At 45.8% G+C, this 27,740-nt stretch overlaps 1 protein-coding gene across 9 annotated transcripts in view; it reads right to left on the bottom strand.

Moving 5' to 3' along the window:
• DLGAP2 (DLG associated protein 2) overlaps positions 1-27,740 on the bottom strand; it is an 862,351-nt gene that overhangs the window by 396,015 nt on the left and 438,596 nt on the right. The window contains exon 1 of one of the 9 annotated variants that reach the window (XM_032413757.1): positions 24,687-24,723. The exons of 6 other annotated variants lie outside the window; for them this stretch is intronic. Coding sequence is in view for 1 of the 3 variants with exons in the window: in XM_032413751.1 (XP_032269642.1) it covers positions 7-46 (40 nt within the window). In the remaining 2 variants the exon portion in view is untranslated. Of the gene's footprint in view, positions 1-6; positions 147-21,153; positions 21,174-24,686; positions 24,724-27,740 lie in introns of those variants that run through there. 2 more of the 9 variants (XM_032413756.1, XM_032413751.1) reach the window with 2 other exon arrangements.

A 27,740-nucleotide genomic window follows, 5' to 3' on the forward strand; every position in this document is an offset into this window, starting at 1 on the left:
ACTTACCCAGCGGTAGCGTGAGGAAGGCGCATGGCCCTGCAGTCATAACACGCCTGAGGACCAAAGGAGGCGTCCCCGGCAGCGGACCTCCGGCCAACGCCAAGCACGGGGCTGCGCGTGTAATAACCTCCGGTCCTCAGAGTATCAGTGTGCTAACATCCTTCAAATTCCCTTTGATCCGCTCACGGGAGTTTGGAGCCGCTGACGTGCTTGGTGCCATGCTCGCTCGCGTGAGCAGAGATCTGTGCGACGCCCTTCCTTGGGGAGAGGCCGGCCCTGGCCCAGGTGACTGCAGGCTGAAGGGGCTGCAGAGGAAAGGCGTCAGTTTGGCCCCTGGCGCACTCGTTGAAGAAGACGTACCGACGAGGAAAAGGGGAGCAGCGAGGCGCTCTGTGTCTGGTCTGAAGGCATGAGGGACCGCATCGAGTTTTCTGGGGTGCAGGGAGGAGCCACGGCAAAGGGAGAGGCTCCGGTCCCTGGGCCCAAACTCCAGAGCATCTGGACCACTTGGTGGCCGTGGAGGGGAGGCCCCCGAGCAGAGGCGGGAGGAGACGCGGCCCATCAGGCGACGAGGGTGGCCACGGTGAGAATGAAGATGCCATTACGTCAGCATCAGGATCAGCCTGCGTCCAGCCCCGCCCCAGGCTCCCCCTGTCCTGACGCACGAGTGTGACGCCGAGCCCCACGGGACAAGCGGGGTGTGGATGGCGCTGGGCGTCTCTCCTGCGAGCCAGCAGGTAAGAAGCTCCCCCGGGCGCGGGAGGCTGAGGCCCTGACGGGGGGGCTGGCCATTCCGCGGGCTTCCTCCCCTGCAGCCGTGAGCCTGGGAGCCCGGCTGGCGCTCCCCCTTCTGGGCCTTGTTCCCCATCCAGCCTCATCGACAAGGGTGGGCGGGGCCTGGCTGGGAATGAGTGAAGTCGCACGTAGGCGGCACAGCGCGGTGCCCGGTGCTGGGGGGGCTCCATCAAGAGCAGTTCTGGTCCGTGCCCGTCCGCGTTCCAGGACGGCGACCATCTGCCGCCGCCTTCACGCCCTCCAGCAGCTTCCACACCCCCACGCCCGCCCCGCTCCCACCCGTGGACCCGGTTACAGGGGTGTGGGTGTCTCTGGCCTTGGCCTGACGGCATCTGATTGACACCAGACCGCTTTCCCGAGGAACACCGATTACAAACACAGTCACAATGTACAAGGGAATAAAACCCGATACACTGTGAATTCATCATCATTAGCATGGAGCCTCATTTCAATTAGGAGAAGACTCCACTAATTTATGCTAATTGACATAAGACAGAAAATTCTGCCTGATGATTCTCTGTGCACATCATCTATACCTGAACCAGACGCATCCTTGCAAGAATCGGCTTATTCCCCAAGCTCCAAATGTGAACTGTGAAAGCCTACCCCGCTCTTCCCTTGGCATAAGGCGTTACCCTATTTTAATCTTCCAGAGAAGAGGGAATGGCTGCATCTCTGGTGTGAATCCATAGGCATTTTACGTGTGGGGGTTTCTCCAGCTCGCGGCAGGTATTTTTAGAGGTGGCTCTGGGCCTGGGTGGGAAGCACGCACACGTGCAGCGACTCTCCCCGCCCCGGGGGGACGCTGGCCCCGTGACACCCGCACCCTGGCTCCCGCCTCCGTGAGTACCGGGGCGGGGTGCCGCTAACACCTGCAGGAGGAGACGCGGAACGCCACCCCTGCCCCGGAGCCCACAGAGGAAGCTGCCGACACGCACACAGCAGCTCTGGCCGGCGGCCACGGCCAAGCCCAGCGGCCAGACTCCCAGCAGCCAGACTCCCGGCACAGCCGATTTCAAGATCCCTGGGAGGAGGAGCCACTTTCCCGAGGCCGTGGAGGTGAAGAACATCAGCACTGATTCTGCAGTCAGGCTGGCTCCCGAGCCAGCAGGCGGCCAGGCCGGGCCGGCGCTCGCTGGGGGCTGGGCCGACAGACAGACAAGGGGACAGCAGGCCCAGATCCGCAGCAGGGAGGCTGGCGGGGGCGGCAGACTCGGACGGCCTGGTGCTGGGCTGCTGTACCAGCCAGACTCGTTGGCCGCTCCTTCCACCTGCCTCCGAGTCTCAAAGCGGCAGGAGGCTTCCTGGCACTCATCATGGGGAAAGCTCCATTGTAAGAGCCACGGGAGGTGGAATGCCAAGCCATCCTTTGAATGGGAGGGGGAGCAGGGTCAGGCCTGCGGACGCCACGGAACTAGGGCACCTCTGTCACTGGGAACTCTTCCCAAACCAGCGAGGAGCATGACAACCGTGACCCTCCTCAGAGATCCCAGCACAGGCACTCACCTGCCCACGCACTTAACGGGATAGGGAATCCCAACACAACGATTTCACAGACACAGGATAATGTGATGATGGGAGACTAGAGCTCTACTCACGGCTCAAGTAACCTGACTACGTGCCGACAGGAATGACTTAACTAAGTCCTCATCTGTTGATACTATGGACTCTTAGATGCTAAAATGGAAAAAACTCATTCAAAAATAAAGAGAAAGAGGAAAACTGTCCACGGGCTTCTCATTTTTGGAAGTGTATTCTTTAACATTTATCCAGGATGTGCTTCGACAGAGAGCCCACTGCGTGTCAGCTCCGTGCCCGGGATGTGTTGGCACGTACATTTATAAACACAGAGCAAAGCCTAGAATGACCAACGGTGGATTTTTATCGGAGGTTATTCCTAGGGAGGTGTGGCAACAGGAGTGAACATATGGGTCAGGGACAAGGGGTATCAAATGAAGCTCTCGGTGAACATAGGCTAACTTTTAATTTGAAAAGCGTTTTAAAAACACAAACAGCTTAAGTATAAAGGAAAACATATTTCTGGCACAAAGTAAGTCCCTAAATATTAGCTGTTAATATTACCATCCTCTGAGTTTGTCCTCATTCCAATTTTAAAATAAACAGGACACGATTTTACTATCTAGGAGAGAGGAATAGATTCTACCCCTAGGGTTGTTCCAAAAGTAAATGAGATAATCATGTAAATGCCTTATCCCAAACCTAGCACATGCTGATCAATTGCCAAACGTTAGCAATTTCATAAGCATTTTCACTGATTATTAATCTATAAATATAAGGATCCCATCACATGGGCAGACACTGAGAGAGGAGCCCGTTACAATATGGGACAAGCTCTGCCCGAGGGAGGAGAAATGTGTTGCAGAAGCAAGTGCAGTCCCAATGGAGCCGGGGGCACCTGCAGGGCAGCGAGAGTGACCAGGCTCTGAAGGACCAGCAGGAGTCGCGTGGGTGGGGTACAGCCCTCTCAGGAAAGGCGTCCGCATAAATGTCTGGGGAAGAAGTTACACAAGTTCTATTTCTAAGCATTTTCAAAATATTTCACTAAGCAGAAGATTATTGGGTGCTATCTCTTCTCATCTTTTACTGTGCACACCAAAAATAGAGAATAGCAGCAAAATGGTAGAAAACGTATTTGGGCTTCTTCAATACTTGAGGAACACGAAAGAGAAGAAATCACACGAGACATGAAATGGCCAGGCACCAAGCTGACTGCACTGGGCTCTACTGTCAGTGATGGATGGCGCTTAGCATCATTCCTTCAATCAAATAATCGCACACAAACAGAATTCTGACGAGTTTGTTTGATATAAAATCTGAAGATGCGAAGGCAAACCGAGAAATCAGGAGCTTTCATAAAGCGGTGGGCCATAGGGAACCAGATACAAAGGCCATGGACAGATGTCTGGAAACCATGGTTTGCTGGTCATGGGCATCCATCTACGATAGACCTCTACTCAGGATCCATCATAACACATACAATTATAATTTCATGGTCAATGCTAACATGTGATGCTCAAATATCCCAGAAGACACCTCCCTTCCTCCGTCCCCTCTGCCTGGAGTATTGAGAATCTCCTGTGTTCCTAGCATCATTGGTGTGCAAGGGGACACAATTGTGACCAGAGCAGGAAAACATCGCTGGGAAACATCCGACCGTCCACATCTGTGGGAGCAGCAGGTACACGGCAGACAGGAAATCCTCCAGCTGCCCTGAAGCCGTGTCCCCGTGAGCTCATCTCTCAGCCCCTCCCCTTTCCAGCCATCAAAACCCTAAATGTCATATTGGACTCTGGAGTGTTTCTGGGGAGCCGATTCACCTTCGGAGTAAGCTTAAGAAAGTTAAATAATTGATGGGAATCTCTGAGGAAAAACAGGATCCCGAAATTATTCACTCAAATGTATGCTCACTGCCACGCCGGGACTGCGAGTTAGCCATAAAGTAAATGGCTCACCTGCGAGTAATCGATGGGCCACTCCATTCCAGGCCATTTTTGTCTATGAAATTCGAAGCCCCTCGAGCTCCAATCTTATTAACTCCCATGACAACTCTGTGTGAATGACCAGCATTATTAGTCCTTTCATTCAGTCAGGAGAGAAGCCTGCAGGAATGAAGCCATGGCCAGGCACATAGGCAAGTTCGTGGCCAGAACCAGCAAGTGATTTCCATTTGTTTGCATGAAGCTGTTCTTGAAATACATCCGTGGCGCCCACGGATTCTGAACATGAGGCGCTCTTGGCATTTCCGCCCGCGCCGTCCACAAAACACACACAAGCCGGTCTCCCTGTTAGTTCAGCCACTGTCCCGGAAACAGCAGGAAGGAGGCTTGTGCTAAGCCTGACTTCCGGGGTCCAAGGACCTGTCCCAGCTCAGCGCCAACACTGTGGACCTCTGTCCTGAACACTAATGCCCCCAGGGTCCCGCTCAGGGCCCACACGTATCTCACCTTCCCCGAGCCCAGATCCGACACCCAGTGTCTGAGTGGTCACTCTTGCCCAGCACACCAGGGCCTCCCGATGGGCCGTTCCTGCGGGTCGGCAGGGGTCCTCACAGCACACACACACTTGTGCTCCCTGAATTCACATGCTGAGGTCCTAACCCCCACGCTTAGCTCACTGAGCATGATGCCTTCGAGATTCGTCCACGTGCAGCCTGTGTGGGAATTTCCTTCCTGCTGAATCACCTCAGGCCGCACAGAGAGGCCACTATGTGTTTATCCGTTCACCCGTCCGTGGACACTTGAATCACTTCCACGTTTTGGCTACTGTGAGTAATGCTGTGACGAACATAGTGTACAAATACCGGAATCCCTGCTTTCATTTCTGGGGGCATATCCTCAACAGTGTGATTGCTGGGTCATGTGTGCTATGGACGGAATGTTTGTGTCCACCCCCCAAAGTTCATAGGCTGAAACCACACCCACAGTGGGACAGTGTTAGGAGCTGGGACCTTTAGAAGGTGACAAGGTCATGAGGGTGGAGCCTGCAAGATGGGATCAGCGCCCTTATCAAAGTGACCCCAGATAGCTGCCCTCCCTCTTTCCACCATGTGAAGACAACCCAAGAGACGTCCTCACCAGGAACAGCCCACACCGGCACCTGGTCTCAGACTCTGAGGCTCCACCACTGTGAGACAATACATGTCTCTTGTTTATAAGCCCTCCCCCCCCAGTCTATGGTACTTCGTTATAACGTCCAAACTAAGGCAGTCTTCATAGGGCCACTAAAGTGACCCATCGAAAATGCATATATGATTCTACCACCAGTGACTTCCCCTGCCTGATAATGCCACGTGGATCCCGCCCATTGCTCAAGCCCAAACTGGAAGAGCCTCCTAAATCCTACCAATTAAATCTGTAGCATGGGAAGACAGATGGACCCGTCGTTGGGTTTTCCTTTGATTTTGTATAGATTTTAGTTTTTAGAGGATGTTTTAGCGTCACAACCAAACTGAGTGGGAGGCACAGGGACTTCCCTTAAAACCCTGCCTCCCATGCTACAGAGCCTCCCCCACCCCAGGTGGCGCATTGGTCAAAACTGATGAACTGCATGAACTCATCGTCACCATCAGGGTCACTCTTGATGCTGTACCTTCTGTGGGTTTGGACAAACATTTAATGTCTTGTATCCACCATCACAGTGACTTGAATCTACCATCACAGGGTCATACAGAGTAGTTTGAATCTTCTGGATGCACTGGTTTTCCCTCAATGTGGATGGTATATTTGGGTCCCTGTTATCTGATCATGATTCACAGAGTTAATCGAGGCAAAAATATAGGGGTAGGTTTTGATGATTTCCTTTCCCTCCTACATCCAACTAATCATTAGTCCTCTCAAACTGCAACTCCAAGATTGATCGTGAACCCACTCCCTGCCTCCATCCCTACTGCCAACACCATGTCGCAGAGCTATCCAACATCGACTCCACTTGGTGAGCCTCCTGGCTGCTCCCAGGTCCAGCACGGCATCCAAGGTGGTGACTCTACAGCAAAAGACCTTGCCGCACCCTCTGGGAGCCCTCTGGTCGCTTCCCTCACACTTAAGAAAGCAGCTGAACTTCTCCCAGTGTCTGTGAGGCTCTGACCCCTGCTCCTTCTGATGTTGGCGCTGGCTACAAGGCTCTGTCCTCAACTCACTGAGGGAGAGGATTTGCATCTGCTGTTTCCTCTCCAGAATGTTCTTCCTCGAGACCTTCACACAGGGCTGCCTCCTCTGCCATGAGAAATACATCCTGAACAGACCCCTCTGCTGTCATTCTCTATCCCTCGCCCTATCTCCTGTTCAGCCTCAAACTCATTACTGATGTATTTGGGCACTTGGTTAAAGATTTGACATTCATCTCTTCCCCACCCAACAGAATATGAACACGGGCCTGCTTCCTATTTATTGTGTTCCTCTCTCTATCACCAGATTTAAAACAGTTCCTGGCACACAAGAGACAATGAATGTGGGTTCAATAAATCAGAACGCTCATGATTCTTATCACCATAAGGAGTATCATCACCAAAATGCACAAAACGTACATAATGATAAGTACCAGGCTCCATTAGCAGCACCTGCTATGCCCCACCTTAGAAGATTCACCAGACATGGGCATGAGCTGAAACAGGAGGGTGGGAGACATTGGAACGAACATGGCGGTGGTCCAGCTGCCAAGTGTGATGAGAAACAGAACTGGGGTGGGGCAGCCCCCACTCAGAGACCACTCAGTCCACCACCGTCTGAGAGCCTAGGAACACAACTATGCCATGCTGACCACTCGGGCACCTCTGCTGGGAACTCTGCTCTGCCTCACCTCTGGTACTCGCCCCTCCCTGAGAACCAGCCCTGGCTGGCAGTTCCCACCAGTGCCCCAGGCAGAACGAACTACTTCTTCTTCCTTTGGGTCATGGGGTTCTTTACATGTGAGTCAGTGACTGGGGAGGTGTTCTCCCCTCTCGACTGGGGGTATCCAGAGGCCAGGGCTGGGTCTCCCCAGAACTTGTGCTCAGCTAGATTTGAGCATCAGTACAATCTTTGAAAATAAAGACTCCCTGCCCCCTCCCAAGGTTTATATTGTACTGTAAATAATTCCTATTTGTCAATCCAACATTATAATGTTGACATTCCTTATGTATTCTGTGTCATACTGACTACATTCACAGGAATATGTAGTTATTTGCCTGACTATTACTTCCATAAGGATCTAGTTATAAATATACAAATCCATGTATGGATACATATACCATATACAAACACATAACATATTCAAATACAAATATAAATACATAAAACATATATAATCATATGCATGCTTCTATTTATGTGACTTACATCTACAAATCAGCACAAATATAGAGATAGACTTGTACATAGAAGTACGTAAGTGTATGCAGTGTGTATCCTTCCAATGTGGAACGGCACATTCACAGGTGTTCATGTTTTGAAAAATAAGTGTGCTGACATATTCCATATAGATTTCTGATCATCACAATAAATATTAGCCTCAGAGGACTTGACCTAATTTATTACCGTCAAACTAATGTAAATCTGTATGAAATAACAAAACACTAAACAGTCTGCAATATTATGATGACACAGGCAGACCGTGGACAGGTGCCTTACCACCAGCCCCACAGGTAACGGCAGGTCCAAGCTACTTCTACTTCCCCAAGCCATAAATATTTCCACTGGGACCTTTTGTATCAAATATCCTTTCCCTGGCATCAATGTGTCCTTGGTTTGTTCAAAAAGTGTCAGCAAAATATCACTTATTTTTAAGCCTTTCTTTGTTCGTGGCAAGGTATTCATTTATCATAGCAGGATTCACAAGAGTTGATAAGCAAGGTGTTATTTAGTACCATGGACAGAGGCTGTTATTTCTTTGTCAAGTCTGGGATCATTTCTCATACTGCTGTACAGAAAGAACTCCAGTGTAAAATTTAAAACAATATTCGCTAGGTGGTGGCTGTCATACTTTAATTTTACTTGAATTTGTATTTTCTATTTTTTGGCCCATCATAACCTATTTCTTTCCATTTCTGTCACTTGTAGACAGTGGATGAAGTTGAAAGGCAGTTAAGCCTATCTGACAAAGTGTAGGGTCTTTACAAATGTTTTTGAACTTATCTTGAATTTATTTTTCAAAGAGAATAAGTCCTTGTGATGGTTCAGACTATATGAAATATTACTCCAAGTTGGGGCCAAATATAACTATAATGGAAGCCTTGTCTCCAAATCTGAAAGGGATTTAAAATACCGACTCCTAAAATCATATATAATGTTGCAACCCTGTGTAGGAGGGCACCAATGACCCCCCAAATTCAGAGGGGCAGCTGAGTTGAAAGAGGCTGAGTTGAAATGTTGCTAACAGGTTCATTGAGACTTTGGCAGCCAGGGATAAGTCGTATCAGTAGAAAGGCACAGAGAGAAGGATGAGGGATGAAAACCTGAAAAGCAATAATGTAGCTGAAAGTGTCATCAACTCAACTTCTTAGGGTCCTGAGTAGGACTGGGATGGGTAGGAAACTCATTTATAGATTTCCAGATTTGACTGAAAGTTTCTAGAACTCTTTCAGCTTTAGGATAATTTCTCTCATTAATTTATTTTGTTTGGGCCAGTTATGCACAACCTGAACATTAAAGCGACCAAATTCAACAGGGTGATTACAAAGTGTTTAGAAGACACACGTGGGGACCCGATTCATAGCACACTTAATGTATTTATGGAGCCAAACGTGTTCATCTGAGTTGAAAGGTAACCATGGATCATACAAAATTCAACACAAAATTTTAATATGGAAGTTAAAAGTGTCATTACTCCCTTGTTCTGATCCTGTCAGTAGGTCCATTTCCTAAAGGATACAGCCTTCACTTCTCAGCAAGGAACAGAAAGTGCCTCTCTCCCTCTGTTAGGCGACACTAGACCCACACCAGACTACTCCTTGCTCTAAGATCAAGACAGGCTGTTTTGTAGCTCTGGGTCTTTCCACATTCTATGTATTGTTCATGAGTATGTCCTTCTGCCCTTCTTTGCCTGGCAAATGACTACTCCTCCTTTTTGCTTAGTGATTTTTTAGCAGAACAGATCTATTCCAGGTATCATTTACATGGCATACAATTCACCCATTTAAAGAGTACAATTCAATGGTTTTCAGCATATTCAGGGAGTTGTGCAATCATTGCCACAATCAATTTTAGAACATTTCCTCCTGTACCCTTTATCAGTTGGTTGACCAGTCCCTCCTCTTCCCAGCCCCTGAACCACTCAACTAATTGCTGTCTACACTTGCCCAATCTGCACAATTCATGTAAATGGAACCCAATGTGGTTGTAATATGTGACTGGCTTCATTAACAAAATGTTTTCAAGATTCATTCTGCTGCAGCATGTATCAATACTTCCTTCCTTTTGATTGCTAAATAATATTCCATTGAATGGATATATCATCATTTATTTATCCACCTCTTGGTTGTTGTATAGTTGGGTTGTTTGCACTTTTTGACTATTGTGAATAATGCCCCTATATTCATGTACAAGTTTTTGAGTGGACATAGGTTTCATTTCTCTTGGATATACACCAAGGAATAAATTTCTGGTCATATGGTAACTCTATGTTTAACATTTTGAGGAAACACCAAACTATTTTCCCAAGTGGCTACACCATTTTACATTCCCAACAAACAGTAGGGTGTGAGGGTTCCAATTTTTCCATAGTCTTGTCAATGCTTATTACTGCCTGTCTCTTTGATCACAGCCATCCTAATGGGTATGAAGTGGTATCCCATTGTGACTTCGATTTGCATTTCTCTGATGTATAATGATGTTGCACACCTTTCCATGTACTTATTGGCTATTTGTATGCCTTCTTTGGAGAAATGTCTATTTAAAGTCCTTTGCCCATTCTTTTATTGGCTTATTTGTCTTTTTATTATTGAGTTATAAGAGTTCTCTGTAATGTCTAGATACAAGCTTTTATTATATATATGACTTGCAGAAGTTTTCCCTATTCTGTGGGTTTTCTTTCTCACTTTCTTGACGGTGACCTCTGAAACACAAACATTTTTAATTTTAATAAAATTCAATTAGTCCTTTTCCCCCTTTGTTGCTTGTGCTTTTGGTGGCCTAAGAAACCATTACTTAATCTAAAAGCCCAAAGATTTGTATTCATTTTGTTTTATAATTTCAGCTCTTACATTTAAGTCTTTGATGCATTTTAATTTTTGCATATGGTGTGAGGTAGGGGCTCAACTTCATTCTTTTGCATGGGAATATTCAGCACCATTTGTTGAAACCCTATTCATTCTTTATGATTTATTTTAAATGTCAATCCTTTTGAAAATCAGCTGTAATTGCTCCACGATGAATTAAATGGCCCCTCCGCCATGTTTCCATAGCATCTCTTTTACAAGAATACTTGAGTCTCGGGCACCTGGGTGGCTCAGTTGGTTAAGCAACTGCCTTCGGCTCAGGTCATGATCCTGGAGTCCCAGGATCAGTCCCGCATCGGGCTCCCTGTCAACAGGGAGTCTGCTTCTTCCTCTGACCCTCCCCCCTCTCATGCTCTCTCTCTCTCATTCTCTCTCTCAAATAAATAAAATCTTTAAAAAAATAAAAAAAGAATACTTGAGTCTCATTAGGATTATTTGTCTTTCTTCCTCAGGAGATTATACATTATATCCCTACAGACTTGAGTGCACATCTTTGGTCCACATTATGCAATGTTGAGTGGAAACAGTCTATAATGCATTTATACAATGACTATCAGAGCGCCTGTGTTGTGTGTCCAACACTGGCTGGGAACTAGAGTACAAAGTTAACTTGTCCAGAAGAAAGACACACATGTGCACATATGAATATACCCTGTACTGGGGACACCTTCGTGGCTCAGTTGGTTAAGCACCTGACTCTTGATTTAGGCTCAGGTCATGATCTCAGGGTCCTGGGATGGAGTCGGGCTCCCTGCTCAGCCAGGAGTCTGCTTCTCTCCCTCTCCTTCTGCCCCTCCCACTCGTGCTCTCTCTCTCTAAAATAAATAAATCTTAAAAACAAACAAACAAACCAACCAACCCTGTACCTGCATCACGTCCTCCAAAACAAGAAAGAGCCGCCAGCATATAGAAAAGCCTCCAAGTCTGGCCACACCTGAGGCAGGGCTTGGAATAGGAAGGGCATGCAGGGTCACGTTCTAGGGTTTTAATCCGCTTGTGTAATTTGCTTAATAAAAGAAAAGGTGCCCCAGTGTGGGGCTGCATCCTGGAGGACAATGAAGCTATTTTAGGGGTTTTAAGCAAGGCGGTTATATAAATAAATTTGGGTTTCAGAGAGATTTCTCTATAGCAGGTGGAAGAGCATCTGCGAGAAGGATCAGAGAGGTAAGAGGGTGACTATTTAGGACTCATGAGCAGGCTCCTCGCAGGCAGACTGAAAACCGAGGAAATAATGCCTGGATTTTTTTTTTTTTTTAATCTCGCTCAGTAAAAAAGCAGGGCCATATGGGGAAAATCCAAGGAGCCATGCAGCCACCTGACTTCTCACATTAATGTGCGGAAAGTAGGAAGTAACTGATCTCAGACTTTATTGCAAGAGGGACAGGAGCAGGCAACGGGAATGTGCAGCTCTGAACAGGGTCGCCATCAGAGAACACTGGGCTGCAGGTAAGAACAGGGAAAACCAGGACCACTCAGGTCAGATCCTCTTCCCGCCGACGCCGCGCAAGCACATGGGCCCCCTCACTGCTGCCACAGATGGGGCTCCCGCGGAGATGCTAGGATGTCCCAGGGTCCTCCTTCCCAGGGTGGCCGCTGCTCAGCTGCCAGCCCCCGACCTCTCTAACCCCTTGTGCTCCTCTTCTGAAGGTCAGAGAGTTGAACTTTCTCAGAATCACATGGCCAGCCAGCGTCTGGATTGGGATTTGTAGCCCACTCTGCTTTTCTCCCAGCTGGGGCTCCCTGGGCCCCCCAACCCAGTCCCTCACGCCACATGACTCAGTCCAGTGTCCTGGGCAACTCAGCATTAGAAACGGCCACAGTTCTCAAGTATGTGGGTTCACAGGGATGTGTGCACCAAGAGGCTCATGGCAGCTTCGGTAAAATAGAGATGCCAAGACCTGACAGAATCCCATTTCCTCCGCACAAAAGCTCTGCTGGGGAACAGGCTCCTGCCTTCAGAGACCCAGCAAAGAGTGGGTGTTTGTCTGAGGCTTTGGAGGCTCACACCTGCTCCCCACGTGCTGGTCTTCTCCCGTATTCATTTAGCAAGAAGGCTGTGAGCACTTATTAGGAGGCCAGCCCCACACTAAGTCACTGAGGGCTAGGAGTGTCTTTCCACTGAGAGAGGAACATGCACACAAAATAAAATATAATGAAGCAAATTGGAAAATGGGAGGAACACTGACGTTTCCCACTGGAGGGGGGAGAGTCAGGAACATGTTTGCGGAGAACAGACGCTCGAGATGATATTGAACCAGCCGGGGAGGTTCTCATTCATTCACTGCAGGCTTCTCCCTCCCAGGGCTTACCCTCAGGTGAGGGAGGTAGTCACAAGAATAAACATGATGTGCCTCCCGTGGCCAGTGCTCTCAAGGAAAGGCGCACAAGGCGACAGGACACGACCTACCTTTCTAGGTGGGGGCAGTTTCTTTGAGGAAATGACCTTGAGCACATTCAGGAGGAAACAGGATGGGGGAGGTGTTCCAGGGAGAGGAATAGTCTATTGCCCACAAGTGACGTGGCCCCACAGGGCTGTCCCCACCGTGTGGACGGGAGTCAGGCAGGTGACCCAGGCAGCCAAGACGCTGGCTGCACCCTCAGCGCCGTGGCCCCGCTGGTGACCTCCTGGGCATGTCCTCTCCCGCTCCAGTGCCTCCTGCAGTCTGAGAGGGAAGTAGACCTCGCGGCCCGTCTCCTGCCCCGTCGTGCCCTCCCCAGTGCCCCCTCCCCTCTGCCCCCCCCCCCCCCACAACTGAGCCAGCCCCTTCTCCTCAGCCCCTCGGTGCCCAGAGCTCTGCCAGCAAATTGGATAAACTAATTAGTGCTTCCACGTTAATTAATTTTCTGTTGTTTATATAAGCTATGAGATTTCTGTTCTTGTGTTGGTCCCTTTAGGTAAGTTTATCTACAAACAAATGAAATCCCATTACACCAAATTACACTGGAATGCCAATCATCAAAGTAAGTCTTAAAACGCATGTCTTCCACATAGAACCTTCAAAGATAATCCCATATCATAAAGAAACATTTCAAACAGAGGTAATGCTCATAATTGATGTACATCGTCATATGAAAACTTCAAAAAGATTTATTAGAAAAGTCACTTGAACAGTGTGACGGCTGTATTTTTCTCTGTATTTCTACGTTGAGAAAATTAAATCACCAGATTTAAGAGTGGAGGTATCACTGAGCTATAAAAAAGTAAGGACAACCTGAATGTTTCCAGAATTGATTACTTTTTTTAAGCACTTACATATTTCTGCCAATTTAAATCTAAATCACACTCATGCTCTGAGAAATTAAAATTATGCAGTTAGTACAAGTCATTTGCGTTGGTTAAAATGAAGCGCATGACAGATGACTAAGCCCAAAGCAGAGGAAGAATTCAGGAGCTGACTGTTCCCCCCAGGACAGATCTGCAACGAGGACCCCCGGATGCACCATGCTCGGCTTCCTGCGGCAGTCATAGAGCAGGCGTCTGCCTGACAGACCACAGGGCCCCCATGGAAGAAATAAATAATGCTCTGAGGCAGGAGGGAATTCCTCCACCCAGTATTGTACTAGGAATGCATTAAAAACCGTATGCACCATGCTTGCTATAAACATCGTGCACGCACTCACTCGAGAACATACAAAGCCCCAGCCGCGAGATCTCTTAATTCTAGATTAATTCTCACCATCTCACACTTTACGTCAAAGATAAGTAACAAAGGAGGGGGGAAAGATGGCGGAGGAGTAGGGACCCTATTTCAACTGGTCCCCGGAATTGAGCTGGATATCTACCAGACCACTCTGAGCACCCACGAAACCAGCCTGAGATGTAAGAAGATCTGGATCTCTACAAACAGAACATCGCAGGCTGTTGGCTTTGAGGTACGAAGCAGAGAGCCGTGATTCTACGGGCAGATATCGGAGGATAAACGGCAGTGGGAGGGTGCCTGGCCGTGGGGATCCTGCACCGCCGGTGAGAGACAGCCTCGCGCGCTGCGGACGGGCACAGACTCGCAGACTGGTAGCATCGGGAAAGGACTTTAGGGCAGCCCCCGGGGTGGAAAACCAGACCCGCGGGGTCGCGCGCACGCGAACTGCAGCCCCCCGACAGAAACCCGGAGCGATGGTCGCGCGCACGCGAACTGCAGCCTCTGAGACGGAAACCCGGTGCGCCGGTCCCGCCGGTGAACTGCAATCCCCGGGGTGGAAACCCCGAGCGGCGGAGTCACGCACGCGTGAACTGGGAGCAGCTGGAGGTTTTAGAAGCACAAAGGGCAGAGACGTGCCCGGACCTGGAGGCAGGACTGGGAGCGCTGCGGAGGGGAGCACAACCCAGGACGCTGCAGTTTATAGCAGCATGGAGGGAAACGGAGACCGTGTGGCCTGGAGAGCTCACTGAAGAACAGACTGCGGTCTCTCTGCTCTGAGGCAGAGGGTTGGAAACGGTCTCTTCTGCTCTGACTCACGGAAGAGACGCAGAAAGCCGCCAGGGAAAGGCGCCAGAGAACAAAAGCCCCCAGAGAACAAAAGCCCCAAAGACTGATCCCCACTGAGCCCATCCCCCACCACAGGGGTGCAGGGCAACTCCGCCCAAACAGGGTTGCCTGAGTAACAGCTTGGCAGGCCCCTCCCGCAGAAGACAGCCTGGGAAAACAAGAGGCCAGCAACCCCAAGGTCCCAAGAAAACAGGTGCATCTTGCTTGGGTTCTGGTAAATAATTTCGACTCTATACATTCCCTCAAACACCCATCAACAGAATGACTAGGAGGAGGAGCCCCCAAAACAGAAAAGACTCAGAGATTATGACTTATGCTGCAGATTTACAAGTGGATGCAGATATAACCAAGATGTCGGAGATGGAATTCAGGCTAGCAATTGTGAAGACAATGGCTAGAATGGAGAAATCAATTCATGGCAACATAGAGTCTCTAAGGGCAGAAATGAAAGGTGAATTGGCAGAACTTAAAAATGCTATCAATGAGATCCAATCCAAGCTAGATAATCTAACAGCTAGGGTAACTGAGACAGAAGAGAGAATAAGCGATCTGGAAGACAGTATAATAGATAAAAAGGGAAAAGAGGAGGCCAGGGAAAAACAACTCAGAATCCATGAAAATAGAATCACAGAAATAAGTGTCACCATGAAGCGTTCCAATGTCAGAATAATTGGAATCCTGGAGGGGGTGGAGAGAGAGAGAGGACTAGAAGATGTATTTGAGCAAATCGTAGCTGAGAACTTCCCTAATCTGGGGAATGAAACAAACATTCCAGTCCTAGAGGCAGAGAGGACCCCTCCTAAGATCAAGGAAAACAGGCCAACACCCCAGCATGTAATAGTAAAACTTGCAAATCTTAGAACCAAGGAAACCATCTTAAGGGCAGTTAGGGGGAAGAGATTCCTTATGTACAGAGGGAGGAACATCAGAATAACGTCAGACCTATCCACAGAGACCTGGCAAGCCAGAAAGGCCTGGCAAGACATATTCAGGGTACTAAACGAGAAGAACATGCAGCCAAGAATACTTTATCCAGCAAGGCTTTCATTTAGAATGGATGGAGAGATGCAGAGATTCCACAACCAGCAGAAGTTGAAAGAATATGTGACCACTAAGCCGGCCCTGCAAGAAATATTAAGGGGGGTTCTATAAAAGGAGAAAGACCCCAAGAGTGATCTACAACAGAAATTTACAGGGACAATCTATAAAAACAAAGTATTCACAGGCAACATGATGACAATTAGTTCCTATCTTTCAATAATCACTCTCAACGTGAATGGCCTAAACGCTCCCATAAAACAGCCCAGGGTTGCAGATTGGATAAAAAGACAGGACCCATCCATATGCTGTCTACAAGAGACTCATTTTGAACCTAAAGATACATCCAGACTGAAAGTGAAGGGATGGAGATCCATCTTCCATGCCAGCGGACCTCAAAAGAAAGCTGGGTAGCAATTCTTATATCAGACAAATTAGATTTTAAACTAAAGTCTGTAATAAGAGACACAGAAGGACACTATATCATTCTTAAAGGGTCTATCCAACAAGAAGATCTAACAATTGTAAATATCTATGCCCCCAACATGGGAGCAGCCATCTACATAAGCCAACTGTTAACCAAAATAAAGAGTCATATTGATAACAATACGTTAATTGTAGGAGACCTCAATACTCCACTCTCAGCAATGGACAGATCATCTAAGCAGAAAATCAACAAGGAAACAAGAGCTTCGAATGATACATTGGACCAGATGGACCTCATAGATATTTACAGAACATTCCACCCTAAAACAACAGAATACTCATTCTTCTCAAGCGCACATGGAACTTTCTCCAGAATAGACCATATACTGCGTCACAAATCAGGTCTCAACCGAAACCAAAAGATTGAGATTATTCCCTGCATATTCTCAGACCACAATGCTCTAAAACTGGAACTCAATCACAAGAAAAAATTTGGCAGAAATTCAAACACTTGGAAGCTAAAGACCACACTGCTCAAGAATGTTTGGGTCAGCGAAGAAATCAAAGAAGAACTTAAACAATTCATGGAAATCAATGAGAATGAAAACGCATCGGTCCCAAACCTATGGGATACTGCAAAGGCGGTCCTAAGGGGGAAATACATAGCTATCCAAGCCTCACTCAAAAAAATAGAAAAATCCCAAATTCACCAACTAACTCTACACCTTAAAGAACTAGAGAAAAAGCAACAAATGATGCCTAAGCCACGCATTAGAAGAGAAATAATTAAAATTAGAGCAGAAATCAATGAATTAGAAACCAGAAACACAGTAGATCAGATCAATGAAACTAGAAGTTGGTTCTTTGAAAGAATTAATAAGATTGATAAACCACTGGCCAGACTTATCCAAAAGAAGGGAGAAAGGACCCAAATTAATAAAATTATGAATGAAAGGGGAGAGATCACCACTAACACCAAGGAAATAGAAACAATTATTAGAAATTATTATCAACAACTACATGCCAATAAACTGAGCAATCTGGATGAAACGGAGGCCTTCCTGGAAACCTATAAGCTGCCAAGACTGAAACAGGAAGAAATTGACAACCTGAATAGGCCAATAACCAGTAATGAGACTGAAGCAGTGATCAAAAACCTCCCAAAAAACAAGAGTCCAGGGCCTGAGGGATTCCCTGGGGAATTCTACCAAACATTCAAAGAAGAAATAATACCTATTCTACTGAAACTGTTTCAAAAAATAGAAACAGAAGGAAAACTTCCAAACTCATTCTATGAGGCCAGCATTACCTTAATCCCCAAACCAGGCAAAGACCCCATCAAAAAGGAGAATTTCCGACCGATATCCCTGATGAATATGGATTCCAAAATCCTCAACAAAATCCTAGCTAATAGGATCCAACAATACATTAAAAGGATATCCACCACGACCAAGTGGGATTTATCCCCGGATGCAAGGGTGGTTCAACATTTGCAAATCAATCAATGTGATAGGACACATTAATAAGAGGAGGGAGAAGAACCATATGGTCCTCTCAATTGATGCAGAAAAAGCATTTGACAAAATACAACATCCTTTCTGATTAAAACTCTCCAGAGTATAGGGAGAGAGGGAACATTCCTCAAGCTCATAAAATCCATCTATGAAAAACCCACAGCAAATATCATCCTCAATGGGGAAAAACTGAGAGCCTTTCCCTTAAGATCAGGAACACGTCAAGGGTGCCCATTCTCACCACTGTTGTTCAACATAGTACTAGAAGTCCTAGCAACAGCAGTCAGACAACAAAAAGAAATAAAAGGTATTCAAATTGGCAAAGAAGAAGTCAAACTCTCTCTTTTTGCAGACAACATGATACTTTATGTGGAAAACCCAAAAGACTCCACCCCCAAATTACTAGAACTCATCCAGCAATTCAGTAATGTGGCAGGATACAAAATCAATGCACAGAAATCAGTTGCTTTCTTATACACTAACAACGCAACTGTAGAAAGAGAAATTAAAGAAACGATTCCATGTACAATAACACCAAAAACCATAAGATACCTCGGAATAAACCTAACCAAAGAGGTAAAGGATCTATACTCTAGGAACTACAAAACACTCATGAAAGAAATTGAAGAAGACACAAAAAGATGGACAAATATTCCATGCTCATGGATCGGAAGAATAAACATTGTTAAAATGTCGATGCTACCCAGAGCAATCTACACCTTCAATGCCATCCTGATCCAAATTCCAATGACATTTTTCAAAGTGCTGGAACAAACAATCCTAAAATTTGTATGGAATCAGAAAAGACCCCGAATTGCCAAGGAGATGTTGAAAAAGAAAAACAAAGCTGGGAGCATCACGTTGCCTGATTTCAAGCTATATTACAAAGCAGTGATCACCAAGACAGCATGGTACTGGCATAAAAACAGACCTATAGACCAAAGGAACAGAATAGAGAACCCAGATATGGACCCTCAACTCTATGGTCAAATAATCTTTGACAAAGCAGGAAAAAACATGCAATGGAAAAAAGACAGTCTCTTCAATTAATGGTGCTGGGAAAATTGGACAGCCACATGCAGAAGAATGAAACTCAACCATTCTCTAACACCATTCACAAAGATAAACTCAAAGTGGATGAAAGACCTCAATGTGAGACAGGAATCCATCAAAATCCTAGAGGAGAACATAGGCAGTAACCTCTTTGACATCGGCCACAGCAACTTCTTTCAAGATACATCTCCAAAAGCTAGTGAAACAAAAGCAAAAATGAACTTTGGGACTTCATCAAGATAAAAAGCTTCTGCACAGCAAAGGAAACAGTCAACAAAACAAAGAGGCAACCCACAGAATGGGAGAAGATATTTGCAAATGACACTGCAGATAAAGGGCTGGTATCCAAGATCTATAAAGAACTTCTCAAACTCAACACCCAAAAAACAAATAATCAACTCAAAAAGTGGGCAGAAGATATGAAAAGACACTTCTCTGAAGAAGACATACAAATGGCTAACAGACACATGAAAAAATGTTCATCATCATTAGCCATCAGGGAAATCCAAATCAAAACCACACTGAGATACCACCTTACACCAGTTAGAATGGCCAAAATGGACAGGGAAAGAAACAACCAATGTTGGAGAGGTTGTGGAGAAAGGGGAACCCTCTTACACTGTTGGTGGGAATGCAAGTTGGTATAGCCACTTTGGAAAACAGTGTGGAAGTTCCTCAAAAATTTAAAAATAGAGCTACCCTATGACCCAGCAATTGCACTCCTGGGTATTTACCCCAAAGACACAGATGTAGTGAAAAGAAGGGCCATATGCACCCTAATGTTCATAGCAGCAATGTCCACAATAGCCAAACTGTGGAAAGAGCCAAGATGCCCTTCAACAGATGAATGGATAAAGAAGATGTGGTCCATATATACAATGGAATATTACTCAGCCATCAGAAAGGATGAATACCCAACTTTTACATCCACATGGATGGGACTGGAGGAGATGATGCTAAGTGAAATAAGTCAAGCAGAGAAAGTCAATTATCATATGGTTTCACTTATTTGTGGAACATAAGGAATAGCATGGAGGACATTAGGAGAAGGAAGGGAAAAATGGGCGGGGGGAATTGGAGGGGGAGATGAACCATGAGAGACTATGGACCTGAGAAACAAACAGGGTTTTAGAGGGGAGGGGGGAGGGGGATTGGTTAGCCCAGTGATGGGTATTAAGGAGGGCACGTACTGCATGGAGCGCTGGGTGTTATACGAAAACAATGGATCGTGGATCACTACATCAAAAACTAATGATGTGATAATGTATGGTGACTAACATAACATAATAAAATTAAAAAAAAAAAAAAAGCAAAAAAAAAAAAAAGATAAGTAACAAAACCAAATTCATTAGCAGTCCCAAAGTCAAATTCAGATCACTGAATATAATTTCAAGCCTTGTTTCCAAACTATTCCCTGACATGGGATTTTAAAACTGAAATAACCTCTTATAGGTTGAACTGTGGCCCCCCAAATTCATATGTGGAAGTCCTAACCACCCCCTCCCGTATCTCAGACCTTATCTGGAAATAGGGTCATTGCAGATGGAATCAGTGACTGTAGGATGAGGTCATCCGAGTGTCCCTACTCCAGTAGGACTGGTGGCCTTACACAGAGGGGACATGTGGACACAGAGGTGCACATAGGGGAACGCCGGGTGAGGATAGGGCTCTGTCCCAGCCAGCAGACCACTAGAGCAAGGAGGGCCTGCGAGGGACCCTCCTCCCGGCCTCGGCAGGAGCCCGCGCTGCTGACCCCTGGATTAGACTCCCCGGCTCGGGACATGGGCCCCCAGGTGTCTGCAGTCTGAGCCCCAGGTCCGTGGGCTTCGTTACAGCAACCCCGGGAAACCAATACACCACCTTCTAGCAATGACCTCCTAAGTACTTCCCCTTCGGAAGGAGGGCAAGAACCATTTCTAAACTCAGTCTTTCTCTACACTTTTAGGCTAGATAGTAATGAAGAATTTCTCTCTGATGTTTTGTCTTTGAAAGCGGTTAGATGTTCATTTGGGAGTTTCAACAGCGCCATCAGCACCCACCAACCGATCGATAACCACGGTGTCCTCCCGCGGAGGTCAGGCTCATCCATGCAGACCCCTCTGTGACGTCATGATTCCTCTCATTCACATACCCCTGCAGGACGCCGTCACATCCAGAACACAGAGCACGCAGCTTATGCTGTACTCCCGTGGTTTCCACGCCGCCAATATTTAGCATGTTTGGCCAAGTAGGAAGTCAGAACCTCGAGGGAACCTTATATTCTGCATGTTCGTATTTCCTTTGGTTGCTTAGAAAGACAACTGACAAGTACTCAGCAAACTCTCGTTGACCAAGATCATCCGTCAATACCCATAAACAGAGCAAAAAGCAGAGAGGAGGGCCTTTCAATGTGGGGTTCAGGAGTTCTGAGGCTGAGTCTTGCCTCAACCGCTTCTCAACGTCAGCTGCTCAACACACTCCAGAAGGCTTGGTGACCCCGTCGCTGCCGCCCTGCCCTGTCATACACTCTGCGCTCAGCCACATGGGCCACCACCCAGGATCCGCCGAATATCCAGCACGACGGCAGGTGTGACTTTCCCATAATTGTTAAGACAGTCACAGCACCTGTTCTCATGGGACTGCAGCTTACCCTGCTATTACATTAAGGGCTCCCTGGAGCAGAGGCAAGACCAGAACTACCTGCGGTCAGGCCAATATCCAAGGAAAGTCAGTGGAATACACACAGAGCATGCACATCAGTACAGGGCAGCATGGCTCATCAGAGCCAAAGGGAGAAACGGCTCGAGTGTCCATCAGTTGATCGGCGGACAAATCGAGTATATCCCTATGGTGGAACAGCATTCAGCCAGGAAAGGAATGACGTTCTGACACCTGCTACAACGCGGATGGACCTGGAAAGCATCGTGCTGGGTGAGGGCAGCACAGCAGGCCACCAGGACTGTGTGATTCACTTTATAGGAAATGTCCGAAGCAGACCGATCCGTGGAGGCAGGAAGCACACCCGTGGTTGTCCAGCGCTGGGAGTGGGGAGTGGACCTGGAATGGGGAGTGGTGGCTCACAGGCACGCGATTCCTTTTGTGGGGGACAAAAACGTCCTAAAATTAAATGGTGCTGGTGGTGGTTTTACAACCCTATAAATACACTAATACTCATTAAATTGTATGCTTTAAAAGGGTAAACTATATGGTTTGCTAATTATATCTCAATAAAGCCATTCAAAAAAGTTAGTGTAAGAAAAGGATGAGTGAAATGAGCAGGTGGCCTCAGGCAAGTTACTGACCCGGCTGCTTAAATCCTTCTTCCAAGAGCAATAATCTCTACTTTACAGGAGGGTTGTGAGCCAAAATGAAATGTTGTATATGATGGCACCTTGTACATGGAACACTCAACGGACACAAACATCAATAATCACTTTTAAAGGATTAAATTATGCCCTTACTTCGCAGTTCCCGCCTCATTCTGCCTCCTGCCAGCCCGCTAACCACCCAGCCCATTAAGTACTATTCAAGGGACAAGACTTGTTGGTGCAAAGTCAGGTGACCCAGAGAAGACCCTGTGTTCCTCCTCACCACCTGCAGGTCAGCGTGGCGGCGGTCACCACGATGAGGGGGCTGGAGAAAAGCCCAGAAACAGAGACCCCGGGAGAAACGGGCAGAGGAGTGTTCCCAGCTGACCGAGAACATCAGGCTCCAGAGGCTTGGCTCCTTAGAGTCCGTAAGGGGAAGAAGGACATCCCAGCTTAAAGTCCAAACCACCAAGCTCCAGCCTGGAATATTCATTCCCCAATGCTCGCTCCTCACTCCAGATCCCACAGCCCAACAGCCCCCGACAGATGGTGAAATGTGATGCCTTATCTAGTGGACTGAACAGGTTGGTCACACCCAGTCATAAATGTGACAATGCTAAATTATAAATGCCCTAACTACGCATCTCAGACTCTTCTTCAAACTGAAGAAAAAAGAATTCAAAATTCGGATTCACTGCTTGTGTAGAAACTTTCAAGTTCCTACAGCAGTCTTTTGTATATAACAAAACGCAGAATAGGAACGGAGTGAGGGTTGGGATCGAAGACCGGACTTCACGGCCCCCTGTAGCTACCCCAAGAGCTGCAGGACTCTGACCAAGCTGGTACTACACACTGGCTCTCAGAGCCCTTCCTTGTCTTTCAAATAACGGTAGTGGTGATTGCGGGTCACAGTCAGCTTTGTGGGGGGTGGGGGGGTAACTGTACCGAGATAGAGTCACATACCATACAGTTTACCCATTTAAAGTGTACAATTCAAGGTTATGAGTATATTCACAGATCTGTGCAACCATGACCACCACAATTTTAGAACATTTTCATCACATCCTAAAGAAATCCCACACACGTCCGCATCCCTCAACCCTAGGCAAACACTAATCTACTTTCTGTGAAGCTTTGCCTCTTCTGGACAGTTTCTAGGAATGGAATCCTATAAGACGTGGTTTCTGTATCTGGCTTCTTTCACTGAACAGAATGTTTTCAAGGTTCTTCCATGCTGTAGTGTGTGTCAGAATCCCACTCCTTGTTACTGCTGGAAAATATCCCATAGTAGGATACACCACGATTTATTAATCCACTCATCAGCTGATGGCCATCTGGGTTGTTTCTATACTTCGGCTATTGTTCACAACATTGCTTTGAACATTTGTGGGTAAGTTTTGTGTGGGCATATGTTTTCATTTATCTTGAGTAGAGATCTACGAGTGGGCTTACGGGCCCTAGACCAACTCTGCTTACTCCTCTGAGGAACTGCTGGACCGTTTTCCACGGTGGCTGCACCATCACACGTTCTCCTCAACAGTGCACGAGGGTCTGACTTCTCCACACCCTTGCCAACACGCAGTACTGTCAGTCCCCTTTATTATAGACATCCTGATGGGTGTGAAGGGGCGTCTCAGGCTGTGTTAGTCTGCATTTTCCTGATGAGTTGCAAAGATGTTGGGCACTTTTCATGTGCTTCTCAGCTACTGTGTATCTCCTTAGGAGAAACATCTACTTAGATCCTTCGCCTGTTTTTTTTTTTTTCTTTTTAATTGGTTTATTTGCATTTTTAAAAATTGAGTTGGAAGAGGACTTTATATGTTCTAGATACAAAACCTTTATCAGCTATATAAAGTGCAAATATTTCCTCCTGCTCTGTGGGTTGTCTTTTCACTTTCTTGATGGTGCCCTCTGAAGCACAAGTTTTTAAAAATTTTTGATGAATTCCAATTTATCTACTTTTCCTGTGGTCAATTGTGCTTTTGGAGTTAACATCAAAGAAAGCACTGCTTACTCCAAGGTAATGAAGATTTGCCTCTGTTTTATTCGAATGGTTTCAGTTATTATATTTAAAGCTTTGATTCATTTTGAGTCACTAGTTTTTGTCTATGGTGTGAAATAGAGATCCAACTTCAATATTTTGCATGTGGATACCCAGTTGTCCCAGCACCATCTGCTGAAAACACCAACTCTACTCCATTGAATTGTCTTGGCACCCTTGTTGAAAAGCAACTGATCATAATTGTGAGGGTTTACTTCCAGGCTGTCAATTCTATTCCAATGATTTATATGTCGATCCTTCTCCTGGAACTATACTATCTTGATTACTGTAGCTCTGCAGTAAGTTTTGAAATAATCAGGAAGTGTGAGACCTTACCAATTCTTTTTGACCATTTTGGCTGTTCTGAGTCCCTTGAATTTCCAAATGAATTTTAGGATCAGCATGCCAATTTCTGGTAAAAAAAAAAAACAAAACATCAGCTGGGATCTTCATAGGGATTCGTTAAACCTGTAAGACAACTTGGGAAGTGCTGCCACTTGACAATATGAAGTCCATTGATCTGGTCCAGGAACGTAGGATGCCTTTCCATTAATTTCATCTTTTTAATTTCCTTCCACGATATTTTATAGTTGTCACAGTATAAATTCTGCACTACTTCTGTTACATTTTGCTCACTGTTGGATTGTTCATGGGACATCTACATAAACTCAATTAATTTTTGTATATTGATTTTGTTTCCTGTAACCCTGCTGAACTCAGTCATTATTTCTAATCTCTTGTTAGTGGATTATTAATGCAATTTCTCTCCTTTTTATAGGTCTATTCAGATTTTCTATTTCTTGTTGAGTCGCTTTTGATAGTGTGTGTCTAGGAATTCATCTATTTCTTCTAAGTGACACATTTATTGGCTTACAATTGTTTATAGTACCCTCTTAAAATTCTTTTTTTTAAAGTTTTTTTTTTAAATTGAGGTGAAATTCACATAACATAAAGTTAACCAAAACTATCCAGTGGCATTTAGCCCTTCACAATGCTATGTAACCACCACCTCTGTCTGGTTCCAAACATTTTTATCACATTTATCAGAATATCTTCACACATTCTGGATGCTACCTTATAATTTTTTCTTTCTGGAGGTTGGTTGTAATGTCTCTTTATTCACTTGGATTTTAGCAATTTGAGTTGTCTCTCATATTTTCTTCACCAGTTAACTAAAAGCTTAACAATTTTGTTGATTTTTTTTTCAAGAATAAAGCTTTGGGGCACCTGGGTTGCTCAGTCAGTGAAGCGTCTGCCTTCAGCTCAGGTCATGATCCTGGGGTCCTGGGATCGAGTCCTGCATCGGGCTCCTTGCTCAGCAGGGAGCCTGCTTCTCCCTCTGCCCCTCCCCCGACTTGTGCGCATGCTCTCTCTCTCTCTCTCCCTGTCAAATAAATAAATAAAATCTTAAAAAAAAGAATAAAGTTTTGGTTTCATTGAATTTCTCTATTGTTTTTCTATTCTGCATTCCATTAGGGTAATCGGGAGGGTGAAGTGAAACCTTGGGTGTAAAGGGACCTTTAAAAATGAACTTGCGTATAAATATTTATTAATTCAGTAACATTTTATTGGATACTTTGTATCTTCCAAGCAGGCTCTGTCTTAGGTGCTCAAGATTTGGCAGTGAAAATTCACTCTAGACTGTGGTTTTACAAATGCACTTAACTGTATTTCTTACTCAGAAAAACTCTGCCTTGCTCCTCTTTACATGGTTTCGTCCTGGGCCCTAGGAAATGCTTCAGGAATGCTAGGTAAATGCCAAAGAAAATGTAAGAGAAGCTGTTGGAGAGTAGAGACCCTAATTTTAATCATCCTTGTAATTTAAATTCTGCCTACCATGATGCCTCAAACATATCATGTGCCTGAAAACTACCATTTTGATGAATCGGTTAACTTGAATCTGCCTTCATATTAATTAATATTAAGGAGACACATTAAAAAAAAAAAATCAAAGCTGACAAAGCCATCCAATTAAGGTTTAGAAAATATCCTGAGTGTTTTTAACGACAAGGACTATGAGGCTTCTTTCCCATCTCATGTGTTGCTTGCTAGAGATGAGGTAGAGGTGGTGCTCCATAAATATCTGCCTATTGTTCAACGGATCTCATTCTCAGAGTTCCAGCAGGAAATTGTCCTACCTTACTCAGGGAAAATTAAACTGTCATCACAAGACCCTCCATAATGACTGCAGGGGAAAATTTAACCACTGGGGCTCCCCATGCAAAACAATGTCCATCCTTTTGAGAAATCTTATTGTGGGGACCAGATAAATCAGTGCTGCTCACTCTATGTAAATATCTCTGGTGTTTGAGCCACCCACGGTTTTTAATAAATCACATTTTAAAATGATATCAGCCTGTCAAGAAGACAGTTAATAAACACATTATTTTAGCTTGGATTTCTCTCCTGCTCACAAAAAGGAAGAGGAAGCAAGGATCAGCAATTCTAGTCATACTACTTGTTTTTTTGAAGCAGCCCTTATTATGCAATGATTTTTTTCTTTAATATTTTAAACTTTTATTAGTCATCTGGTAGAGGAAAGAGAAATGTCATCCACCCACTAATTGGTTCAAACTCATCCTTTTTCCTCCCACCCTGTAGTCACTGCTTTAAAATGCAGAGTTATCATCTTGTTATGTCTCACTGTAAAGTGACAAACAGCGCCTTCAGTTGGAAAAAATGTCTCCTCTTTACTTTGATTTTTCATTACTTTCCATCAACCAAGACAGAACAGAATTTATCCCCTAATTATGTTACTACTGTTTACGTCATATTGTTTACTTTATATCCAATTCAGGGAAAATACGAGATTTTGGTGGGGAAGAGAGGATGATACATGTACAATGACGAGGGAGAATGTGATAGCTGGTAATGTGGAACTATACAGTGCAGTTTAAGGAGAGAATTAACTCAAAAAATCTATCAGTGGTTCCACAAAAATTAGGACGGAAGCCTAATTCACTCAAGGAGTGATGGAACTTTCCGGAATGCCCACGCTTCCAATTTGAAGTGAAAACATGGCTGCTTACAATCATCACTCATCCTTCAGGGTAACTGAGACTTTTCTCATGCTCTGCCTGAAAACCTGAATCTGACAACACTAGACACACTTTCTCAATGCCCTACGATGTATAGGACCTCGGCGATGCAGACTCGCATGCACTCATGCTCCTTAAAACCACAGAAAACAGGGAAGCAGCTCCCTTTCCAAATGAGAAGGAACTGAGCAGCAGCAGAGACGGACAACAGGCCCCTCCCGAGGCACGGTGCTCAGAGCGCGCGTTCCCACGCAGACCAACCTACTCATGGGCAAGTATTCATCTTCCATAGTCCCACTCAGGGACTGCACACCGTCAATAAGCAAACCACATGAATTTGAACTTTTGCTCT

Source organism: Phoca vitulina, unplaced genomic scaffold (assembly GCF_004348235.1).
Source record: "Phoca vitulina isolate PV1807 unplaced genomic scaffold, GSC_HSeal_1.0 scaffold15, whole genome shotgun sequence".
Lineage (NCBI taxonomy): Eukaryota > Metazoa > Chordata > Mammalia > Carnivora > Phocidae > Phoca > Phoca vitulina.